The 23,899-nt window shown below is 36.5% G+C and overlaps 1 protein-coding gene across 1 annotated transcript in view; it reads right to left on the bottom strand.

Moving 5' to 3' along the window:
• The window catches only part of LOC119143563 (ABI family member 3 binding protein), a 144,031-nt gene that overhangs the window by 38,319 nt on the left and 81,813 nt on the right, over positions 1 to 23,899 (bottom strand). The window contains exons 31-45 of the mRNA XM_037377939.1: positions 21,836 to 21,904; positions 19,112 to 19,159; positions 18,551 to 18,625; positions 16,365 to 16,439; positions 13,845 to 13,919; positions 13,067 to 13,141; positions 11,718 to 11,792; positions 10,930 to 11,007; positions 9,343 to 9,417; positions 8,621 to 8,695; positions 8,068 to 8,142; positions 6,392 to 6,466; positions 5,822 to 5,896; positions 4,599 to 4,664; positions 4,151 to 4,225 (exon numbers count right to left, since the gene is read on the bottom strand). Coding sequence (XP_037233836.1) covers positions 4,151 to 4,225; positions 4,599 to 4,664; positions 5,822 to 5,896; positions 6,392 to 6,466; positions 8,068 to 8,142; positions 8,621 to 8,695; positions 9,343 to 9,417; positions 10,930 to 11,007; positions 11,718 to 11,792; positions 13,067 to 13,141; positions 13,845 to 13,919; positions 16,365 to 16,439; positions 18,551 to 18,625; positions 19,112 to 19,159; positions 21,836 to 21,904 — 1,086 coding nt within the window. The remainder of the gene's footprint in view (positions 1 to 4,150; positions 4,226 to 4,598; positions 4,665 to 5,821; positions 5,897 to 6,391; positions 6,467 to 8,067; positions 8,143 to 8,620; positions 8,696 to 9,342; positions 9,418 to 10,929; positions 11,008 to 11,717; positions 11,793 to 13,066; positions 13,142 to 13,844; positions 13,920 to 16,364; positions 16,440 to 18,550; positions 18,626 to 19,111; positions 19,160 to 21,835; positions 21,905 to 23,899) is intronic.

Below are 23,899 nucleotides of genomic sequence, written 5' to 3'. Positions count from 1 at the left end.
CATCAACAAAACATACAGCACATTGACTAAATCATACTAAATCACCCAAGTATCCGTTACAAGTCTAATTTAATTTTGCATCTTACAGTGTCTACAGGAAAGCCTACCTCTGTTCTGCTCCTTACAATCTAATTTAGATTCACAATCTTTTCTGAGTTACATCAGCTAGGAATGAAGAAATATTGTATACATTCTAGAGGGAAGTAGTAATTTTTTTTACCACCACCACCCCTGCGCTCCCCTGAAACTTGCACTGCTATTTTGCCATTAGTAAAGTAGTAATGAAAAATAAGTCAAAGTTTCAGCAAAAAAGCTTATCAAACCACACCACCTCCCTGTTGACAAAAATCTCCTTGTCTTCTTCTTGAATATTTCAATGCACTTTAAAGTTACATAAATGTTAGTGTTTTCAGACAAGGCTACCAAAGAGCTTGCATCACCATAGCATTTGCCTTATGCTAGCTAACATAACTTACTTATTTTAAGCATTTAGACTTACCATGTTCATCCAAACTTAACAGAACTGAGAATAGATGTATTACTTGCATGTGTGTTTGTGTCTTCTTTTACTTCTATCTTTTTTCCTTGAAATATTAATGGGACCTGGAACACCTTAAAACTAACCACTGCATCTTTAATAGCAGGAATACCTTAGAAGGGTGGCCCATTTTAAGAGAACACCTGGAAAAAGAGCCCTTGATAAAACAAACTGAAATACCTTAACGCTTGAGCTTTTCTAGAACTTGGTTATACACCCACAGTTTCAAAAATAAAAAGAAAATAGAAGGCAAAATTAATGGCCATTGTATAATGAAAGCCAACTACCACTTTCTTTCACAAGGGAAATGGAAATGTTGCTCTGTTTGTTTGGTGAAGGTTGTCTGGAAGCTTAACAGATCAGGAGCAGTTTTTAAATGGTTAGGATTAAATAAAAAAAACAAACTCCAAAATAAACCACAACTAAGAGAAGTTATAAACACTAAGACAAATACAAAAAGCCATCTCAATAAAATGAAATTCTAGAGAAAATGGCTAAAAAAAAGCAGAAAATTAAAAGGAATGTTAGTCATGAGGAGGTAATCCCTGCCTCTCTCCCCCAGTCCAGTTTACCACCTGGCACCACAGTTAGCCAGGAGACTGAGAAGCCTGTCAGGAAACCAGCTGCAACCCCACGTGCTGCTGCTGGAAAAACCAAATCCCACTACTTATCATCTGGGCGTGCAGCTGCCGGGCACACTGCACGGGGTGAAACATCTTTGCGCTGAGGCTAATGAGCATAGTCAGGAAGAACTGGAGTACATTCCAAAGCAGTGCCAGCCCAGCAAGGAATTAAAAGATTCATACTGCTCTTCAAACAACAGAGTGCCCATGGCTCTTCAGTAAATGTGCTCTTCTTCAGATAAAGAAAAAAATATGTAACATCTAAAGGTAAGCCTGAAAACATACTGTTCCTTACAGTTTAATTAAGGATTCTGATCAGCTTAGATCAGAAATTAAGGATTCTGGTAAGCTAACTACAGAAAACAACAGATCATTTTCATAACGGAAGATATAAACTTCCCCAACCCCCAAAATCATCCGGATACCTTGAAGTATTATCATTTCTCTAAGATGTCACCTCCTGAAAAGAAACGTTTTGATTTCGCTTAGCTGGGAAGATTCAGATTTATCTTTTCTGTCTTTTCTGCAGACTTAGGAGTTCTCTTTGCAATATGTTATTGCACATTGCTTGGGAGAGATACGGAAGATTTCTTCAATTGATTACCTGAACTCGCTTGTGCAAAATTGTTTTTGTAAGCACAGACAGCCTGGCAGGCTCAGACACTGCATTTGCATATGTCACAAAAATGTGACATACCTGCCTTACAGAACACTTGGGATTTTACTTACTGGTCATTAACGAAGGTACAGACTGAAAAGTTGTGAAAAGCTGCAGTCCTCTTTCAACCTGTCACGAACATACCAAACTCACTGGTGATTTCTCTACACTTCTGAGCAGAGAGGTGCAGACTCAGAAAGATACCAACGAGTTGCTACATCAGCAGGGTTGGGGGCACAAAGAACGGACAGCAGGCAGTAAATACCAGCTCTTCCTTAGTGCTGTGGACACCAGGTTTAGTTTATAAGGGCTCATTTGGCAGGACATAAAATCTAGGTAACACACATATTCAGGATGGTTCTATAACTTAAAGAAGAAAGACTTCTGTAACTGAGCAATGGAAAATACTACTAGAAGTATTGTTTTCCGGAAGAATTCTAAAAGAAGGTACTTATTCACCTGTGAGTACACATAGCATGTGCAGCAAGGTAATAGACTTGTGACGATTTTTGATATCATCTACCACACCAAAGCTCTAGATCTTCCTGGCAACTGGAACTACTATAAAGACATGGAAATAATGACAACTATCGGGCACTCCAACAGGAGCATTTAAAATAAGATTGCTTGAAACAATACTTTGTCAGTCACCTAAAACAGTGTTAAGCACAACAAACTGCATGTAACAATTTACATGTCTACTATTATCTACTGTTATGCTTATACTGCTGATTTCCTTACCAGGCATTTTTTTTTTTTTTCTTCTGTTTAATCTACAGATACCTCAGCCAAGGTTACTGCTATATGAGAGAAGGGAAAAGCTTAACATACTGTCTAACATATGTATTTATGCATAATTTCAGAATGTGATTTCAAAAGCCACTTACTCCTGGAGACCTGTGCGTATTCTGCCTGTTTTGGAAATCAGACATTAGGCAGCTCGCTCACAAGGATACTGCCAACACAACTGAAGAACAAAACTTCCTGACCCGCAACTACTGCCACTGGTCATTTAATACTGTCTGTCTCTGATAGTCCTGGAATTTGATGGGCTCTTTTCACCTGCCAGAAGGACTATAATGAGTCAAAGAGCACAGATCTCTAATGAAGGCGTCCACTCTGTATGTAATACAGAAGAGTATGCCATGTTCTGAACAGGCTATTTTTAATTAATTTTAAATATACAACCATCTCTTTTGAGGTTTTGCCACTTCGAAAAACATGGTGGGCTTCTCAAAATTGTGTGCAGGCATAAATAGCTCAAATCATACTAAAAAGTCAACAACAGGTATTCAATGGCCAAAGGTACTTTGGAAATCCCAGTACAGAGAAATATTACACAGACAAAAAAAGGAATGCATAGAGCAGATGGTATATTACTCAGGTTATCCTAACCTGGCTAGCACAGAGCAACAGTATGGGACACAGTAGCACTGTTAGCAGTGGATGAACAGCCAAGTTTGCTTTGAAGATGTGCATTATTTATTTATTTAAATTGTTTATTATTTTAAACTTGCGTTATAGATGAAGAGTCCTAAAAGTCTGTATTTAATTAACCAATGGCTATATTTTTTAAAAAAAAGATAATGGCTGTATTTTTTTTAAAAAAAGGTATTCGTAGTAACATAATAAATTCATGCTTTATTAAATTTTTAAAACAATGATTCTTTATCCATTAGCACTGACAACATTATTTTGATTGGATGGAAAACCAAGGTACAATTGAAAAAGGATTTATCATAAATGATTCTTCCCCCAGCCAACCCAAAATTTCGAGTAAATCTTTGTGGCTAGGGGTGTATGTTATCTCGGTGTGTAAGAATGTGTGAGTTGAAGTGACAGTTCTCACCCTTCTCTATCATCCATCAACTTCCTTGGTGCTGAAGTATGCAAGCCTGAACAGCACATAGTCCGAATGTGAGCAGGTCCAACATGAACACACCACATGCATAGCTAGTAGCTAGCAAGATACCTGGTTTTAAGGCTTTCTTACCAAGCCTTCTGACTTGAACTTAAACAATTGGGTAACCCTTTTCAGCAAAGTGTTTTCCAGCAATTATTCTGGACCTATCATCTAGAAAACAGCAGTAAACAGTAGCCACATAATTTTGTATCTGCAAGTTTACACTGACTGAGTGTCAATATCAGTCATACTGACAGTCAGGAATTATATAACTTGACCAGTAGCAGCAATTACACACAGCATTCTGAGGAATTAACTTCTATAATCAAGTACAATGAAATATTTTGCAGGGCTTAAGATGATTTGAAGAAGTCACAAGCCTGTCTTCTACTGGTAATTTTAAACAAATGCCAAAACTGCAGCTCTACCTGCTGTTGGTGCAATCCACTTTGGCAGTCCAGGTGCTTTTGTTCTAGCTGGTGCTAGTGTGGTTTTACTAAGAGCTGGGAAAGAGTTTAACAAGAAAAAAAGAAGAAAAAAGGAAAAAAAAAAGAGAAAAAAAGAAGAATAAAAGAAGAAAAAAGACGAAAAAAAAAAAACCAAAGAAAAAAAAATGTTCCATGAAAAGAAAACCCAACAGACTTTTATGTGATGCCAAAAATTCCACATTAGAGATGGAAAAGCAACATTTGCTGCAATGATACACACAGCTTTGGTTTCTTTCTTTTCTGATTTGGAAAAGCTTTACCTCTAGACTAATTAATTTAAAGAAAAATACCCCTTTTTTTCAGCAACACTTAAAATTCCACTGAGAATAGGTGAAATTAATTAATTCATTATCTCCTCCCCGTCCCAAACTGAATAAACAATTATTACCAGGTCTGGTCTGTGATTTATCAGATGGCTTTGGTCTTGCAGAAGTGAGACGTGTTTTATGAGGTGCTACAAGAAATAAGGTTCAGTTTAAATGCTATGTGTAAAAGGAACACAAATAGTGCAGTGTAATTTGCCAGAAAAATGGTCCATGCACCAATGTGATACAGCAAAATGGACATATGAGAATTCTATGAGTTCCAATCCAAAATGCACACTGAGAATGGTAGTTTCTTTAGTGGTCAGATGACTCCATCATGCAGTCTGACCAGTTACATTCATGTTTAGGTTTAGGAAAAGATATAAAATATTTACAGCCAGTTACCCAACTGTATATAGATACAGAGTTAGCTCTGCAAGGTATCCATGGCCTTAAGACATTTAATTAGGTTCTGTAAAAAACAAACAAACAAACAAAAAACCTCAAAATAAAACACCAAACCGAACACTGCCCAAATCAAATATTCAGATTAAAAACATGAAACATTGAAATACTGGAGAGAAAACAACTGGAAGCATTCAATGCAGACACTGTGTAGGGCTGCTGAAGCATACTGTCATCATCAAGGCTAAAATCAGAAGCCTTCAACCTTTTCTTATTGTTGCCTTTCCCTTGCCAAATAGTTTTGATATTTCAGTTGTTAGAGAATCTATGTGAATCACACTGCAAGCTGAAAGCATAAGCAGTAGTCACTGTTACCTTGTGCCAAATTATCAACCTCTATAACTCATTTTTTAAATAAATAGACCTAGCTATTTGATATTAATAACCATTCTACCCACAACACTTAATCCAGGCTCTCTGGAATGTCAGAGAAAATACTTATGCAGGAAAGAACGTATTACTCAGTTTTGACATCTACATTTGGGAAACGTTTTACAGATTTAGATTTAGTATTTTATAGTCAAGAGGTAGAAGTCAGTTACATTTATGTTTGCAACACTATACATCTGAGGATCCAATACACAGCATAATACTGTTTAATAATCTTTAATCTAATAATCTTAATAATTCATATAATCTTTGAGGCAATGCTGATTCAGCCTTGATTTTCAGAGCAATGAACAAAAATCGTTTGATAAGGGGAAAAATAAATATTCATGTGATATATTTTAAATAGTTTTAAAGGTAATAAGGAATAGATCATTAAACCTTAAACCGTACTGATTTTACTTAACCTCTACAGACTCTCAAAACAACAACTTAAGAAAATCCTAGTAATTACCTGTATGGAACCGTGGAATTTCAGTTGGTACTGCAGTTTTGGGCTTGGGTGAAATATGGTACGTTTCATTGGGAACTGAAAGTAAAGATATTATTGCTTATCAAATGCAAATTATTTCCTTTTAAACGTAAGATACCACAGGTGGAAGCGAAATTCAAACTGTCTTTGTGCAGACCATAAACAAAAAGAGCTGGTGCTAGACATCTGGCCTAAAATCATGCTTTTATACAGGTAAAAGACTTCTCTCGACTGGGAAGGACTGGGAAGATACATATCATTAGTAGGTCAGACAAAAGAAAAAAAAGATGATAAGGTAATGTCTTTTTAATATGTCTCCTCAGCCCTGTACATAAAGTACTTATTTCTAGAAAGAATTGCATGAAAGAAGAAATGGCTGGAAAATTAAAACCAGCAACATTTTGTATGTGCATTGGAAAGTGACTAACAATTGAACCTGACATAACAGAAATACCTCAATATATCTTTGATTAAAGCGTGAGTGTAGCCATATAGCAAAAGCAGAGAAAGTAAAGTTTTATGAAAAATAAACTGACATAATATTCTCATTACCCAAAGTCATTTTGGACCCATCAACAACATGAACTGTTATAAGGTTAATTGATCCCAGGTGTGTTGTCCTTGGAGCTAAAAGAAATAAAACATTGTTCTGTGAGAAGTGAAATTAAAGACGTTGGATTTCATTAAGGATCTGTGTCCTTTGTTTCCTACAAGCCCATCTACACATCTGCTAAGACAATTTTAGCAAACAGGAGACAGACACGTGTTCTGATTAGTCTGGATGTGTTTTCACGCTGACAGCCAGACAATGCAACTATTCTGCTGGGCCCCCACCAACTCAGGACAAATGCCCCAGAGGTACAGTTCTGGCAGTCCTTGGTCTTTCTTACACTGGGTGTATTAATTTGCACTTCCCTAAAAAATTTTTTAAAACCCTGTAGTAACGTAGTTATCTTTCAGATGTTCTTCGCTCACTCAAATTTGATTGAATTTAGTGAAAGATATCCAAGTTACTGGATGAAAAGGAGAGAGTGGCAGTCAGAGCCACACACTACATGCCTCTCTGTCTTACAGAAATCAGGTTAAAATATGGAAGCTGGGAAGTAACCTACTTACTAGCATGAAGGGCAGTGGCTAAATAGTATCAAATTTTTTTAACAACTTTCCTAACAGTAGCTTATTTGCATATATATCATTATAATTATTTAAAATCTAAAAGGAAAAGAATAAACCTATAAATTCTGTTCTCTGAAATTCTTTGCCTAAAACTAACTTTGTAGTGGTACCAAAGCATGGCACTTGTTAACTGACATGATTGGAAATAGCTCTTATTCAACCAAGACTTAGGATCTAACTTGGTTACTTAACAGAAAGCCTTTCAAAATAAGGCCTTTAGAAAATAAATCTTTTTCCTGGACTGTTCAGTTCCATTTTCACAGTAATATCTATGGACAGTTCTTGAATTACTAGCGTCTCTGCTTAAATTCTTTTCAGCTATATAAAAACGGGCTAGAAGTCTAAGGGAAAAAACGGGGGAAATGATAAAACCTATTCATTAACTTATTTTCTAAAACTAAGGCGATTAGATCAGAGTAAGAAAGATGAGGAGCTGCTCTTTTTTAAAACCATGTTGTCACCCCTGCTCTAACAATATTTTCTTGTCTAACCTTCCTACTTAGTAATTTTTAAGGAAATAGTTCACACCCAGGGTAAAGCTCAAGTATCATCATCCTTCAGTATAACTCTGCATCCGTAAATCTACTGTAGGTACTGCAAAAATCACTGGTATGAAGATGTATCTATATCTTTAGCATCTAACTATCTTGGACTGAGATTCTGTAACCCAACTTTCAAAAGTACTTGAGAAACTGAAGCAAATATATTAGGGTAACACAATCCCTCAAAGAAAAGAGCTTAGTGAAGCTGGCTACAGTAGTACATATTTAATAAAATTAATCTAATACCTCACATTTTTAATGGCTATACCTACCAATTCAACAAACAGTTGTTAAAAACCCAACCATCTTCACTTCTGCCCTCCATGGAAGGAAACAGATGCATTTCTCAGGCATGCTTCTTGATATAATTTATTAACACGCTGAGCTGAATAATGATCCTAATTTCTGACTACATATGCACGTCCCATGACTGCAGTACAGAATGACAGCAGGAAGTGTAACTAAGGCAGTGCCACAATAACAGTTTGAAAGTTACAAACTTTAAATTACCAGGTTTGGTCTGTGGTATGTCTGGCCCGACAGATGTTTTGGGTTTGAAAGGAATAAGCAGTTTTTCTTTTGGAGCTGAAAGAAACAGAAAAAGATTATTATTGTATTCTTCTGGAGTCATGATCCAATGTCATATTTAGCCCACAGTAAATGCATGACTCAAATGCCTGAAAAAAAGACAATAACAATCCCATGGCTTTCTGGAACCTGAAACAAAATGATTAACCAAAATGCAGAAAAGTCCTAGCGCTGAGCTGTAGGGTAAGTTGAGTTAGTGACTAAAATTCTTGCTCTAAAAGAAAAATTACACCACTGAATTTGGTTGCAGGTCTGATAAATATAGGCTTCCGAACAGACATGAGCTGAAGGCTATTTCTGCTTTACTTCTAGAACCGAGACCCATCTGTATTAAGAATCATGCACATATGTAAGCAAAATGAAGGGTAGTGGAATGATGTTACACGAAATAACACACTGGAGCATGTTCTCTAGCTATTTCTCCTGTTATATAATTAAAAATACCTGTATTTTAACTTTAAGGAAAGTTATTTACCCATTGCTGCCCTTGAATACTCAACGGTAGTAGAAGATTTTGTAATAATTGGTTGTGGAGTTGTCTGATGTATTGCTGTTAAGGAGAAAATGTGAAGAATCTTAGAATATTAAACTGTAATAGAAACAAACTAGCATTTGCACTATTTCTAAAACTTTCAGAATTCCCCAAACTAAAGAGTAGCAGACTATCTTATAAATCAACTACTGACAGATACCACTATATTTCAATTAACTTACCCTATACATCCCTTCTATAACAAAAATGGCAAGAGATACAGCCCTGCATAACTATTTTGAAGACTACTTTGTTTCAGTATAGCACACAACGTGACTTGCTAACCGTACAAGCACATTGCAAAAGACTTCTGTCACATTTTATGGATTAAAAAAAAATACTTAGAAAAGAAGCATCTCTGAAGATTATCAGGAAGTACTCAGACAGAACTCTGTCTATCTAGCCAGTGACATTTGTCAACACCCACATTACTACATATGTAACAGAAAGAAGGAAAAGCCTTTCTGATGCTATACTACAAATCCTACTATTATTTTCAGTGTAGTTTTGACATATGTTGGTTTGTTTTGACTGACTTAAGTGGAATGCATATGTTTCAGCACAAAACCAGCTAAGAATAATTCTGTTAAAAAGCACAAAACCTGGGGCTAAGGGAAAGAATGATTAAACACAAACACACAAAATGAAAAGAATGACTCCATTACCAGGTTTAGTGTGTGGCACTCTTGGTTTTTCAGATGTTTTTGGTTTGGTATGAATGAATTGTTTTTCAGTTGGAGCTGAAATCAAAACAAACAGCACCCAGAACAATAACTGAAAAAACACACTGCTTTCATAGTACAGAAGTATGATCTAATATGTAATAAGGCAAATTATGTAAGGGTAAAGGTGAAAATCAATCAGTTGGAATTCCTGCAATGAAAGGAAAACAAGTTAAATGGCCACTGACACAGACAGACTTACCAAAAATTATATATAAATTTGTGGCTCTGGATGAAGCAGTGAAGAATATAGTCTCAAATAGCATACAGAAAAGTAACAGGACAAAAATAGACTAGTAGCCTACAACTTCCACATCTGCCATACATGAGTATCTGAGGACAGGATCTATTTTTCATTCACCTTCCACCATATCAGACTCGATTTATAAATTAACTTCTTTGTTCTTATGTGGGAACTAGTCAGTACTAAATACTGTTATCTTCATAATGTTCAGTTACAAATTCTTGCCATGGAGGAATCATTTATGGAAAAGGCTATCTTAGCACGTGCTAGTCTGTGATCCACACCGATGTAAGATGTCCTCAAAATATCTGCCTTAGTTTGTGCACTCTTCATGCCCCTTGCACTGAAGAACCATTTTCTGCATATGAATATTGCATCTGATAGCTCCAGATGTGTACAACAGGGCACACAAACTTCATAAAGCTACATAAACAGATATCAAATTAACCTAAGGATCAATGCATACAGGGAATATTTAAATAGAAACATGATTAAATGTATTTTTCATTTCCTATTCCTCAAAAGAAAAAAAAAACATAATTTGAAGCTTATTAAATGGCTATTAATACTTCATTAATGATACCATTTCACTCTCAGAAAACCATGGTCAATGTCTGCCTCTGAAATGGGGGACAAAAACCTGATTATTAATGAAGATTCCTCAAGCAATACTCCTGCTGCCCAATACTGCTTGGATTCATTGGCCCTTATTTGGTCCACCATTTAAGTTAAGAAGAAAGAATTCCAGCTAACGTTTCATATATTTAAGCAAGTTTTCCCAACATGGATGACTAGTAGTTAGCAGAGAAGATGGCTTTAAAGAACTAGTATTTGATTTGGAGGGTCAAGTAGCTGGTCTGTTTTGGCCTATGCTATGCTACAGTTCCTATCTTCTCATTTTCTTGCAATTTTCTTCTGTAAAATCATACCGTGATGAGTGAAGCAGAAGAGTATTTTAGGATGTCAGTATCCATACCTCAGATGCAGAAATTACAGGAATCACTACATGCTCATTAAGTAAAGTCCCTTTTTACTGGAAAATATGTAACATTTGAAGGAATTACATCATCCTGACTGGAAAGGCTAGAAGATGAAGAAAAGAACCTTCACAAGTAAATCAGCTCATGCATTATTACCCTTATTGAGATCAAAGGGCAAGCAAGTATCTAGAACAGAGCAAAACTTCATTATTAGTTTTTAATATCATGTGATGAGCTCTCTCTAAGAAGAGCTTCTCTAACAAGAATGGAAAATAGAGTAACTATTCATGAAATACACATGATTACCCAACGTGGCCTTTGTTCTTTCAGGAATATGAGGAATCATGGTAGTATCTGGTTCATGGAAGGTTGGAATGATTTCTGCTGGAAAAAATGTGGATAAATGCACAGAATAATGAAGGGACTCTCCCTTTCCCTCCCACCCCCTTAAAAACACCCCAACCTTCAGCACTATACTATATATGCCGGGAAAGGGATGTTGTAAAACAGCAATGGGCATTTACCCTCAGAAATATGTGGTTACAAAGAGTTCAATTTTTTGTTTGTTTTAACATCTACATACTTAAAACCCAACAATAATAACCCTTCAGTGAAATCACTGATTATCTTATACAGGTCAATCAGATTTATGATGGGGAGTCTCCTAATCAAAATAAAACTGAAGGGAATCCTCAGCCTAATCTGGATGAAAATGTATATATAAAGGAAAAGTACTGCAACAGCTTTAGGAGGCTTCTCTCATAAAAGCTTCAAAAACATGGTGCAAACAACCGAAGTGAGTTGCTCAGATTCAAGCTGTGAACAACTTTTTATTATTGATTTAAACATACAAGGTCACCACTATTTCTTCTTCTGGCAATATCTGCATAAAATATATATATATATAAAAATTATATTGAACTGCTGCAGTTCCCTTCAGTGGCATGACTTAAGTGCAGCATTGCAGAGGTCTCTTAAGCTGGAATGACACCCAGGTACCAGCAGATGTACTGTTGACAACTCCCCCCACTGCCCACCCTGAAAGCCGTTTCTCAATTATCAACTGCAGCTTGACAAAAGACCAGATAACTTACCAGGCTTGCTGTGTGGAGCATCTGGGATGGGAGCTGCTTTAGGTTTAACGGGAGTACGCTGTGGTTCTTTAGGAGCTGAAAGAAAAGACCTGTTTTAAGAGTTTATACTCTTCAGAAATTAGACAGATTTATTGCACAGGTATTGCGTGCCTTGTGCTTGCAAAGAAAAACACAACCCTTACATGAAACACTGAAAAACTGAGTGTCAGATACACACTGGAATTTAAAGAATAAGAAAAACATGAAGGAAAACATGGGTGGGAAATTGATCAAGTAAGCAAAATCTGGAGTGAAAGAACAAAACCTGAAGGAACACAGACTGCTAGATTGCACGTTTCCATCTGTATCTCAGAGCTTATAACTGCAATACCCATGGCATGCTTGTCTCCTGCAGGTGTCAAAGGAATTACAATGTGTGTGAGAGCGAAAGAAATTTTCTGTGAAAACAACAGAACAGCTAGGAATCTTTCAATACCTGGACAGAGTAGAATTAAGTTCAGGAAGAAGAAAAGAAAACAAACCAAAACCACAGACAGGTGACATGAAAAACAGGCTAATGATACATAATCTTTGGTCCAAGAAGCAGCAGGGAAAAAGCAATAATGACCAGCCCAAGGTAACATCTTTACTTGTTGCTGTCTTTTATTGTTCAACTGTAAATATAGTAGGTGCCTAAACTTCATAAAAACAGGTATGTACACAGAATTAGTGATAAGTAAAAGCAAAAGGGTTAAAAATACTCTCTTTTAGATGCCTGATTTCTTTTCAAATTGTAATGATACTAAAACCAGGTTGGGGTTTTTACTGTAGTTATTTATTGGTGGAATCAGTGAATATGCACTCACTCAAAAGGAAGGTTCAACTGATGCTCTCAGAACCATCAGGAATTAGAGGTTTGGCAACTCACTAGTACCTAAAACCCTTTTAAGTATAATTTTAAGGCTCAAATTCCATTACCAGGGCACACAAAGATTTGTTTGAGTTACAGATATTCAGAGTCATACACTAAAGCCATCAGATTTGTTTCTCTTTAAGCATCCTTTGATAGGGACAGAAGAGATGCAGTTTCTTCCATGAACATTCTTACAATGTTTGTATGTTGTCTATCTTGCTATACAGGTTATTCATCAGTGACAGCTCTCATGTGGCTGAAAAGCATATATAGCTCATCAAAACTCAGCCATTAAAAATAAAAATCAGCTCTATCCTCCTTTAAATGTGTATGTAACGAACATTAGAAAATCTGTGTGTAACATGAAGAGATGTTAATTAACGCTTGATTCACTGAGGAAAGACAACCCAAAAGAAAGCCTGAATACTCAAGCACAACAAAACAACAATGTATTTACCAGGTTTTGTGTGGGGTACAGCTGGGCTTGGTGATGCTCTGGGCTTGGAAGAGACTCGTCGACTTTCTTTTGGACCTGTGAAGATGAGCAAAGTTTTGAACATGTTATTGAGGCTGATGCTTCAATGTCAGTCTTTTGATTTTCCTGACAGGAGATTCATTTGCTGCAAAGAAATTTTTTAGGAAGTATTTCTTCCATTTGAAAATAATCACAAAGAGATCTCCCATCAATGTAATCAATATTATGTTAGTGCAGAGACTAAAGACTGCTGTAGTTCTAACAGTTTGCCTAGTTACACTTCAGAAGCGTTTCATACTCAAAAAATCTGCTGCTCATTTAAATCAACTCTGCATGAAAAATCTCCAGCAAAGCAGTCAAAGCGGAAGAAATGTGGAAATTTACCACTAATTTTTAAATGGAGAGAACTATTTCCAAAGTTTTGAGAACAGGGAAGTACTGTAATTTTACACTTGTAAATGAATAACTAGAAAATACCTCTGTCACATTCTGTGGAAATTAAGATGCAGATTTTCCTATGAGCAAGGGCTCAACATAAGTGTTAACCCCCATGTCCCTACCATTATACAAGTTATCAACATGTACAAATATCTAGCTGATTATCTTGTTTCATGACAGCTATACAGCAAAACTTGATCATGACAGTAAACACAGCCTACTCAAGAAGTATCAGTGTACCTTCAAAGAACTCATCAGTTCTGGCAATTTTCAAACTGATAAAACTTTCATGCACTAAAGGGCAAAGTATTGATAGGCATACTTGCTCTAGTTGGAGGAACACGTGGACTGGGTGATGTTTTAGGTTTGGAAGGCCCATGATGTGTATCTTTAGGAGCTGAAAGAAAGAAACTGGGTTACACTGTACTAAAATTTTCCAAGGCATCAGTGTCTACTACCACTGTAACAGTCAACAAAAACAGAAAAGATTTGAACTGAAGATATTCTGTGGAAGTGATGGAAAAGAGAAGGGGTTTTTTTGAACAATATCAGGCTATAAAGAAAAGAAATAATCTTCTGTGACATAACATCAACTAAACATGTGGCGGAATTATTGGTTCTATTTAAAATGAGGACTTAAATAAAAAAAAGAAGAAAACAAAGTAAGTAGCTGAAAATACATACACACCACTGCTCTGTAATGGGCATTGTACTGGAATGATTCACAATACTAGCTTCAAATGATAAAAATGCCTCAGTCAAATGGATCTGCCTCAAGGGATCATATGACACAAAGATCACTGAAATGATTCTGTTCTGACAGTGGAATTGAAGTTGGAGTGAAACAATTATTTTTCAGACCTCTGTGAAGGACTGAATTTCATTCAGTACAACTGCAGGGGAAGGGAAGCAGAGAAACAAAGCTCGCAGCATGCAGCTCTTCTCACCCAGACCATATGACTAACTAGAACACTGCCACCTCTACAGTATGAGTGAGAACACCAAGTTAGGATTCTGTTCTCATCTGCCCTCTGCCACTTACCATTAAATACCAAAGGAATTTACCCTATGTTACATGCATAACAACTTGAAAGGCACAAGAATCCTCCTCAACTGTTTTGTAGAAAGTAAGAAAAGAGGCAGAGAATCTTGACTGTTAAATTACTAAAGGTGATAATAAATTATACAAAGAAAGGTGACAATTTTGTGCAGGACTACTCCTAATGACTTGTGTTGAAGAGGAAAGACAACATGACTATTGAAGTAAGAAAGCATCATTACCTACTGTTGACTTTGGTTTCTCAGTTCTAAATGTAATTGGTTACAGCACTGCATTAGCATGATAAAAAGCAAAACCAAGTATTACCAAGAACAACCAAAACATTACAATAACTACTTCCACAATGATCACAGCATCCCTGCTACAGCCAATGACACATGGTCACCTCTTGAAGCTCAAATACGTCACAGTATTATGCTGCTCAAAGTTGCCTCCAGTTCAAGGCAATAGCTCTAACAGAGAATAGAGCCCAAATATAAATCCAAAACTTTTGCAACAAGCCATAAAGAAACAGTGGGTGGTTTTCACCTTCAGCTTTGTACACTCTCCTAAATTATTACAAGGTTTGGATTCAAACAATAGGTGCAGACTTGGTGGGGGGAAAAGGAAGTTTTGTTATCATCTTTCTGCCCATTTCTCCAGGAGCACCATCTAATACAGTACATACTCTGGATACCTGTACTGGGTCTGGCTGGGGTGGAGTTTATTTTCTTCATAGCAGCCCCTGTGGTACTCTGATTCATGACCAAGGCAGTGTTGGTAACACACCAATGTTTTAGCTGCTGCTGAACAGTACTTGTTACAGCATCAAGGACTTCTTTGGTTTTCACTCTGCGCCCAGGCAAGTAGGCTGGGGGTGGGGCAAGATGCTGAGGCAAGAGGGGACACAACCAGGCCAGCTGAACCACACTGACCAAAGAGATATTCCTCCTCATATAATGTCACGCTTAGCAACAAAACTTTTCAAAGGGCCCACTGCTCCAGACTGGCATTGTCTGCTAGTGGAATGTGGTGTGTGGTTGCCTTAGTATCACTTGTTTTTCCCCCCTCTTTTCATCCTTCCCTTGTTAAACTGTTTCTATCTTAAACTATGGGGTTTTTTCCCTCTCTTTTGCTCTTCTGATTCTCTCCCTCATGCCACTGCAGAATGGAATGAGCATGTGGTTACTTGGTGCTCAGCTGCTAGCTGGGGTCAACCCACCACGGTACCTCAGGAATTGCTAGTGTGACTTGTATAACTTTCTTCTTCTGTCCTTACTTAGCCCAGGGTGGTATACTGCTCTATACTAAGCTGTGTAAACAACATTATAAAAGGTATTACACATTCTCAAATCTCTGAACAACTTAAGGGCTGTGCAAAAGTGAACTGAAAAGTATAAATGAATGATTATGCCTGGTAAAGAAAAAAAAAAAGTACACAATTTGAGCAATATGGAAAAAACCCTTCCTCTTTGCAATGACAGCCTTCCTTTTCACCTTCACATTCCCAAACCCCAAGAAAATTCACACAGAAAAGACCTATTTTCACTGACATCTGCACAGAAAATGCCCACTGTTGAAATGACTTAAAATGTAAAAAAGAACTGAAGATAGAGATTTTAAACTTACCAGATTGCTTATGAATTCCACATGTCATGCCATGTGATATTGGATTTTATGCCTCAAGGGATGCTCCAACATATACACCCAAGGGATGCATGTAACTATGAAGCTCCACTGATCACAGCAGAATTTGTAACACACACATATCAGTATGATAAGATAAAGAAACAATGTGCTTACCAGGCCTGGTTTGTGGCACCTCTGAGCTTGGTGATGTTCTAGGTTTGGAGGGAACCTGCTGTGTTTCTTTTGGAACTAAAATAAAAAAAAAATAATGCGACTATTAAAATCTTTCAAGGACTGAGACTGACAGAAGGCGTAGTAATAAAAAACAACATGCCTTTGGGACCTTCTGGAAACACAGAAAGCTTGTATGAGTGAGTAATGGAGACCTATGAGTGTCTGGTACACAAAGAAATAGCGCTGATGGAGAACCTCTGTAACAGGAAGGCATAAAGCAAGGCCAGGATGGATGGACTAGTATAAAAGATGAAGCAGCACATGACAGAAACTGAGTAGAGACACATGCAGTCAAAGGCAGAATGTGGTGCTTCCATCCCCTTTACAGCACACATGAAAAAATGAACAACATGATTATGAACTGTTAGTGTAAAATCACAAAGAAACTTACAAAAGAACTAAATTTAATAGTAAAAGAATATGACAGCAGAGTACAATGTAGATATACTTGTGGTGCTCAGTGTATACTGAGAAAAAAGCTAAACATGATGGTCCCTGTAAGTAAAACATTGTTGGTTTTAGTTGATCAGTTCTAAGCGCTACACATTCCAGGACCATATCAGAAACAAAACATAAAAGCTGTTATGAAAATTTAAGGGAATAACTCCACTTACAATTAGTATTCCTTGCCTAGTAACTGCATTTTGAACTATGTACTAAGTATGCTGCCTCATACAAAAACTGTTACATTAAATGGAGTCTCTGAGAAAGCAGTGTAAGCTGAAACAGCGTGAGCTTAGCTCTCCCATGGGCTTCAATGAGACATCCAAAAATCTATCACTCCCTTGTTCAGCAAATGGCTTTTTAGGGACAGAAATCTCTTCCCTTTGTGGTGTATTTCAAATGTAGTTTATATACGCCTGGAATCAGAGACCACTTGCTTGTTTTCTGGATGTTGTATTATTAAAGAGTGTTACGGTGTACTGCATTGCATGATCATATACTTCAGCTCTAAACTGGCATGGATCTGAAATAAATCAGGTGTTTAAGGGGCATCAGGATGTGAAATTGATGCTATTTTCTTGCATTTCTCACATTAGAAACACAGGCACAACAGAAATGGTATCCCTCTCTGTCTATTCTTCCGTATGGGTGGCAACCAACAATTCTTTGCATTTTTTAAGACAGTCATAAGATAAGTGGATGATACTGTAAAAAAAGTTCTGTATGTTATAGATTCTTGAAGAAACAGTAATTCTTTTTATAAAAAAACCCACACAGAACAGTAAAAACCTGTAACATTTGTATGACAAAACTATTTTTTGAGAAGGCCAGACTACCCTACCATTTTTGTTGCTGCATTTTAAGTTCTAGTTTGGAAACCATGTTTTATAACTAGCTGCCATGGTTAAAAAATTATGGGAGAACAAGGATTTTGACTGTTTCCTACATGAGGAAATAATAGCTGATAACATCAGATTTCAAAAATATTGTTCTATGTCTGCAATTTAAAGATCTTCAGTAAAGTGATTACCATAATTCTTTTCACAATTACCAAAAGGTAACATAAGTTGATATTTGATACCCTTATAATTTTCTGTTGATATTACCAACTTGATAGCAAAGGACAGAGAGTAATTTTTTCTGCCCATCACTGAATTCAACTGCACTCACATTGAATGACAGTATAAAATCCAGTGTTTTGGAATACAGCATAAATTATCATTAATGCTAATAAATATTAATATTTATTAAAAAATACTAACTATGCACTTAGTAATTTACTAATTAATGCAGAAAATAATAGTGTAATGAAATCAAGTAATTGCAACTTAAAAGGAAACATATTTATTCTAACAATGCAAAGCAAGGTGGTACAAACAATTCTTTGTACATAAGTAACCATAATAGGTATTTTGATTCCCACCTATTTGCTTTAGTTACCACTGTAATCTGAGTTTAACAACAATATTCTCATCCTGCTGCCATGAAGTAGCAAAGATTTATTCTTTTGCATGATGAAGAACACCTAGTAAATGTTACTACTTCTGAAAACTGCACACTGAAGACACAGCTGAACAGAACCTCATTACGTTTCAGCTGGCTCAGACAACTAAACAGCTGCTCAGAAACACATTTCAATGCAATATAAACTATATTAGAAATAATCACACAAAGCAGTTTACCATCTTTGGCCTGTGAGATACGAGGTTTGGATGAAGTTTTAAGTTTAGAAGGAACATGCTGAGTTTCCTTTGGAGCTGGAAGAGAAAATGTGGGTAATAAGTTGGTTAAATTGCACAGCAATTAGTATCTGATATCAAACTGAACACACAAAGAAACCTCAAACCTGCAACAGAGAAAAAAAGTATTTTTATAGGAAGTAGGAAAGAAAGCCAGGTAATATTCTCCGTGTGTTTACAACAATCTAAGCAAGAATGTGGAGTTTTAGTAATTTTTGAAGCTCAGGTTTTATTTTATAAAATAAAAAGCTGGGACAAGCGCAGACAAGCATAATTATGAGAAAGGTGATTCAGAGCTGCCAGCATAATTTTCTTAAAAAGGAGACATTCCAACTGTGAAGGGAGCAATACACCCAACTCTCAGGAACACCAAGCAAGAGAAATACCTAGAAGAAAAATGAAGTTTAATGAAACAATCCTAAGGCATAAGGCGATTAATTTCAGTGATGCTTTCTGTGATGAAAAAAAAGCAAACATGACAGTTTGCCACGGAAATATCATTACCTATCGTTGACCTTGATGGTTCAATTCTAAGTGTAATAGGTTCCAAGACTGCAACAGAAACAGTGTGACAAGGTAAGTATGGAACGTACTCCAGAAAACTTAAAATTACTCCATTGGTTAAGTATAAAAGCAGGTGCTAACACTACACCACCGTAACAGGGATCTTCAAACTAACTTTTACTTTTTAAAATCATGGACAATTAAACTTCAGGTTCAATAAGAAAAATACAATTGCACAAATTTGGTGGCAATGGAAGCAAAAATATGTTAAAAGAAGTCAGTAAATCCTAGAATAAGCAAGGGAAGAGATCATACAGCTTAAGTCAGAGGCATCGAGGGACTCATTATACAAAAATGTCAGATGTCCCCATACTGAAGTCTGCTGCTTCTTGAAATTGGCATGCTGACCGTGGCAAAACAGGTCGGTTTTTCCTCTAAGGTGAGCAGTCAAGCAGAGGACTAAAAGGCTGCTATTGGTACAGCTATATAATTACCCCCCAAAAAGCTTATTTGGAGAAAGCCTTTTAGTTTCTTCTCATTACATCCCCTTACAATTTGGATCTTAAAACAAACACATCATATCCTTTTTTCCTTCTCACAAACTATGCCAAACTAGGGGGGGGGAAATGGAGGAAAAAACCCATATCATGATCCTAAATAATGAAATGGTAGAATCTATAAAAATTTCCTGGCAGCACAGAAAATATATTAAATTAATATTAATTAATAAACTACCTTCTCAAGGCAGTAAGAACTAAAATAATATATAACATACAGACATATGCACCTAAAGATAGAACCTTTTCTATAACCTATACATACTCACTTCTCTCCCAAGCACTCTTACACATGTATTTTAAAATGGGATTTACAATAAATAAAACCACAAAAATTTGTTTGCAATTGATGCTTTTAATACTACAGTATTTCTTACACTTCTATTACCATTCACAGTATGATACAGCCTGGTATTAATATCGTTGCAAATAAGGAAAAAAAGCCAAAACGACAAGAATTAACTTCTTTCTGTCAACAACGGCCAAATACTGTACAGAAAACTTAAACTAGTTATGCTCACTACATATCCCTGGTATGCTATGACTTTGCCATTTAAATAATCAATTACCTTCAGAATTCAAATTTTAAATCTTTTTCTACAAAACATTTCTTTTTTCAGGTTGCCTTCAAAAATCAGTGAGTTCTTAGAAAACTTCAGATATTCAGAATAAAATTGTTCGGTCTGCAAATTGTTTTCTGAAGCAATTTCATTTCTCTTTCTATAAATATTATCCCAGAATGATGCATGACTTCCTTCTCCCCTCCTCCAGGAAAAAAAAGTTGAAGATGTTCACATTTTTACTTTCCGCACTAAAAGCAAGCCTCCAAGTACACAATCTCAAAAGAAGTACTCTATCAGATTTCACTTGTGTTTCAGTCTTAGCACATGATTTGGGCTTCAAGCGTGTGGGCTGTGATTTTGGATACCAGAAAAAACTTGGTTTGTAAAAACCAGTATTTAAACTGAAAGTAAATGGTGTCCCACAGAAGAATCACATTCACATTCAGCAATGAAGAAATGAAGTCTAGGAAATGACCTTCAGTTTGTATCAAGGAATAGAGAGGAAAAAATGTTGCTGTGGGTTTATGCATGAGGTATTATTGGATATGGACAAAACAAGCAGACAGAGCCTTTGAAGAAAGAGGTAATCAAAGAGCTGGGTGTTCCTTTGCAGCAAAATTAGCTTCTAAGAGTTTAGCCAAAAGCAAAAGAAGAGAGAGCTAAGAAATAATGCTAAGTAAACACTGTTACCCAATGTTGATCTTGACAAATCAAGGTAATTAGAAGAATTTTGAGAGTACTTTATGAAGCAGGACTTAGTGCAGTTGGAAACAGTGAATCTAAGTGATTTGTTGCTTATTAACCAGAACAAACTTACTCTATTTAGTAAAATAATTTAACCACAGACTTAAAGCCATCCTCATCCAGTAAAGCAGCTGACTTCATCCAGGTTTTAGAGTAAAGCTATACCTCTGAAAACATCTTGAGGTGCTTCTCAGAATACAATCCACACAGTAAATGCAATCAGTGACTCAAATCTTTCTTTGAATTAGATGTAACATTTCAAGGCTTACTGCAAAGGACACCTTTGGTTTTAGTATACAGTTATACCTATTAAACACATCACTAAACATACATTCCCATACTAAAAAAGCTAACTAGTTTATACAAACTTTCCTCCTCACTAATACTAGAATATTTTTTCCTTTCTTAAACTGAACACAAGTTTTCATGGAATAATTGAAAAGATCCAATATTTTCCACAAATTTGAGAAATTATCAAGCAATACTTGGTTATGTGCACCAAAGAACTCCTCCTTCTGCAGAAATGGTTCAGCAGTTTGTAGTTTTAAATGTGATTTTTAGATTATTTATCTTTAGTTTTATAGTTATTATTGCAATAGTTCTTATTATTCTTATTCTTTCTTCTAATATAATTGAAGTTTCTAATCAGATAGCTTTGAAGTGGTATACTGCCTTTTAGAAGATACTATCTCCATGCTAGGAACATGGAGCAATAACAAAGCACCAAGACTGTATTTCCATTTGCTGGGTTTGGACCACAGATGAATAAGCAAGAAGCCTGGAGGAAACAGTGTTCTCAACTGCACATGTTATCAGATCAGCAGAAAGAAGAATGACTGAAGGTGGTTTGTAATCATTACCCTCCGCAGTCTTTGGATGTTCGTATGTGTAGGGAGTCCTAGTAGTGACTGACACCGGAATGGTTGCTGCTGGAATAAAGAGAATTTTCTTGAAAGAAATACAGGTGTATCTGTCTCTGTTTCTCAACTTCTGGTATTACTAGGCTGCTCTTGCTTCCCAGTTGAAACCCACAACCTCTCTACTATTCAGATGGAAACACTGAGTAAGTAATAATTGTACTGAATACTCTTAAGCAACAGTAACTACCCTGTGTGGCTTCTGCTGCTCTTTGAAAATAAAAGGTGCATTTATGCTACAGGAACACTGTAGCTGGCAGAGGAGTGTGCTCAGTCTTCACCTTCCTGTTTTCCTGACAGTATTTTTTCCTCTTTATGGCTGTAGACCACTGAAAAAAAGACAACTCCAGAGAAACCTGTTTTCTTCAGTAAATCTTTCTATTAATTTTTCCGAGTTTCTTCCACAGTGATGCAAAAGTTAGACGTGAAAGATTTTAGGTGTAAATAATTGCAAACTCAAAGAAAGTAAGGCTGAAGATCCCAGTATGTTATCTAGTGTTACAGCACATTAGATAATAGAGTTAAAAAGCTTCCCACCTCTATCTAGAGTAATTAAGTTTGAAAGAACTCCAAAGACTCTGGAAAATATAAACACCTTTGAAGACAAAGTTGGTAGAACTCTTTAGTATTAGCATGACTTTACAACTTCCATTTTCAATCTTAAATACATCTCCAATCATTAAGTAAGCAACATGCTTATCCAAACCTTCAAACTTTACTTTGCTTGTTTACTCTGCTTTGACTCTTGTCAGCCTATGGTTTATTACCTATACTTCCTGGTGCTGTCTCTCTCTTTATCGTGATATAGATTTTAATCAGGAAAGAAAAAACGATTAATTAATATTGTACAGTGTGCCTCAGACTTTACTTTTGGACATACTGACAAATTGTCATGTTGAAATGCACAAACATTTTAAGACGCACAAGTACACTGATTTTGAGGAATTTACCATAGTACTTTTAAATGAAATAAAATCTGAGACCCAAAACTCTGCCAGTTTAGATACAAAATCACTTTATTAATTTAAAGGTCTCTATTTCCTTGCATGAAGGTTTATGATGAGGGAATTATATTTGGGGGGGGGATCGTGTTTAAGTTTGAAAGACTGAATAAAGAAACTGACGTATCTCATGCAAATTTTAAATCTTCCCTCATTTATTTAATGGCATTTGCTATAGTTAATAATTGATGTATTTGACACTGTTGCACCTACTCTAAGAAAACAAAATACTCCAAAATGTGTTCAGGATAAATAATTCAGGCAATTAAGTAAACTGGTTGCCCAGAGAGGTTGTGGAGTCCCAGTCCCTGCAGATACTGAAGGGACAGTCTGGGCAGGGCTCTAGGTGGCCCTGCTGGAGCAGGGGGCTGGACCAGATGAGCTCCAGAGGTCCCTCCCAACCTCATCTCTTCGGTGATTTTGTGAAAGGACATAGCAATTACCCAGCACTGTCATAGGCTATTCTGGATGCAAAAAGGCTTCAGGTTTTGAAGAAGCAGCTTTATTGGGAACTGAAAAGTTGGAAAAAAAATCTGACAACGAGCAACGATTAAGTTTTCCTATGTTGTCTGGGAATCAGATCTTTAAACTAACAGTTGCTGAGTAGGTAAATCTCTCCTCTGGACAGTTCCCTTTAAAGCCAAGTCATTTAAAATGGTAATGCATGAAGTGGCTCACATGAAGTGACAGCCCTGTTCTTTTTAAAAAGAAAAAAAGCTCAAATCCAACCCAACCAGTGCCATCAGTCCCTGCTCCCAGGGCTCTGGTACTAGGTGGGGTCAAAAGGTGAACAATGAGAATACACATAAGCAACTATGGAAAAATCCTTCACTAGTCTGATCTCTGTTCTTTGCCAAGTTCTCTGAAGTGTCGCATCTGGAAGTGCTGCTCTGTCCTGACAAAGATCAGCAGGGAATTCTTACCTATCTAACAACTGGAGACTTTTTCTACACATGGCAGCAGCGAGTACTGCATAACGTACCCATCCTCAGCACTACACTCTGCG

This window comes from Falco rusticolus, chromosome 2 (assembly GCF_015220075.1).
Source record: "Falco rusticolus isolate bFalRus1 chromosome 2, bFalRus1.pri, whole genome shotgun sequence".
In the NCBI taxonomy this organism is placed as follows: Eukaryota; Metazoa; Chordata; class Aves; order Falconiformes; family Falconidae; genus Falco; species Falco rusticolus.
This window is presented reverse-complemented; position numbering and strand designations above follow the sequence as displayed.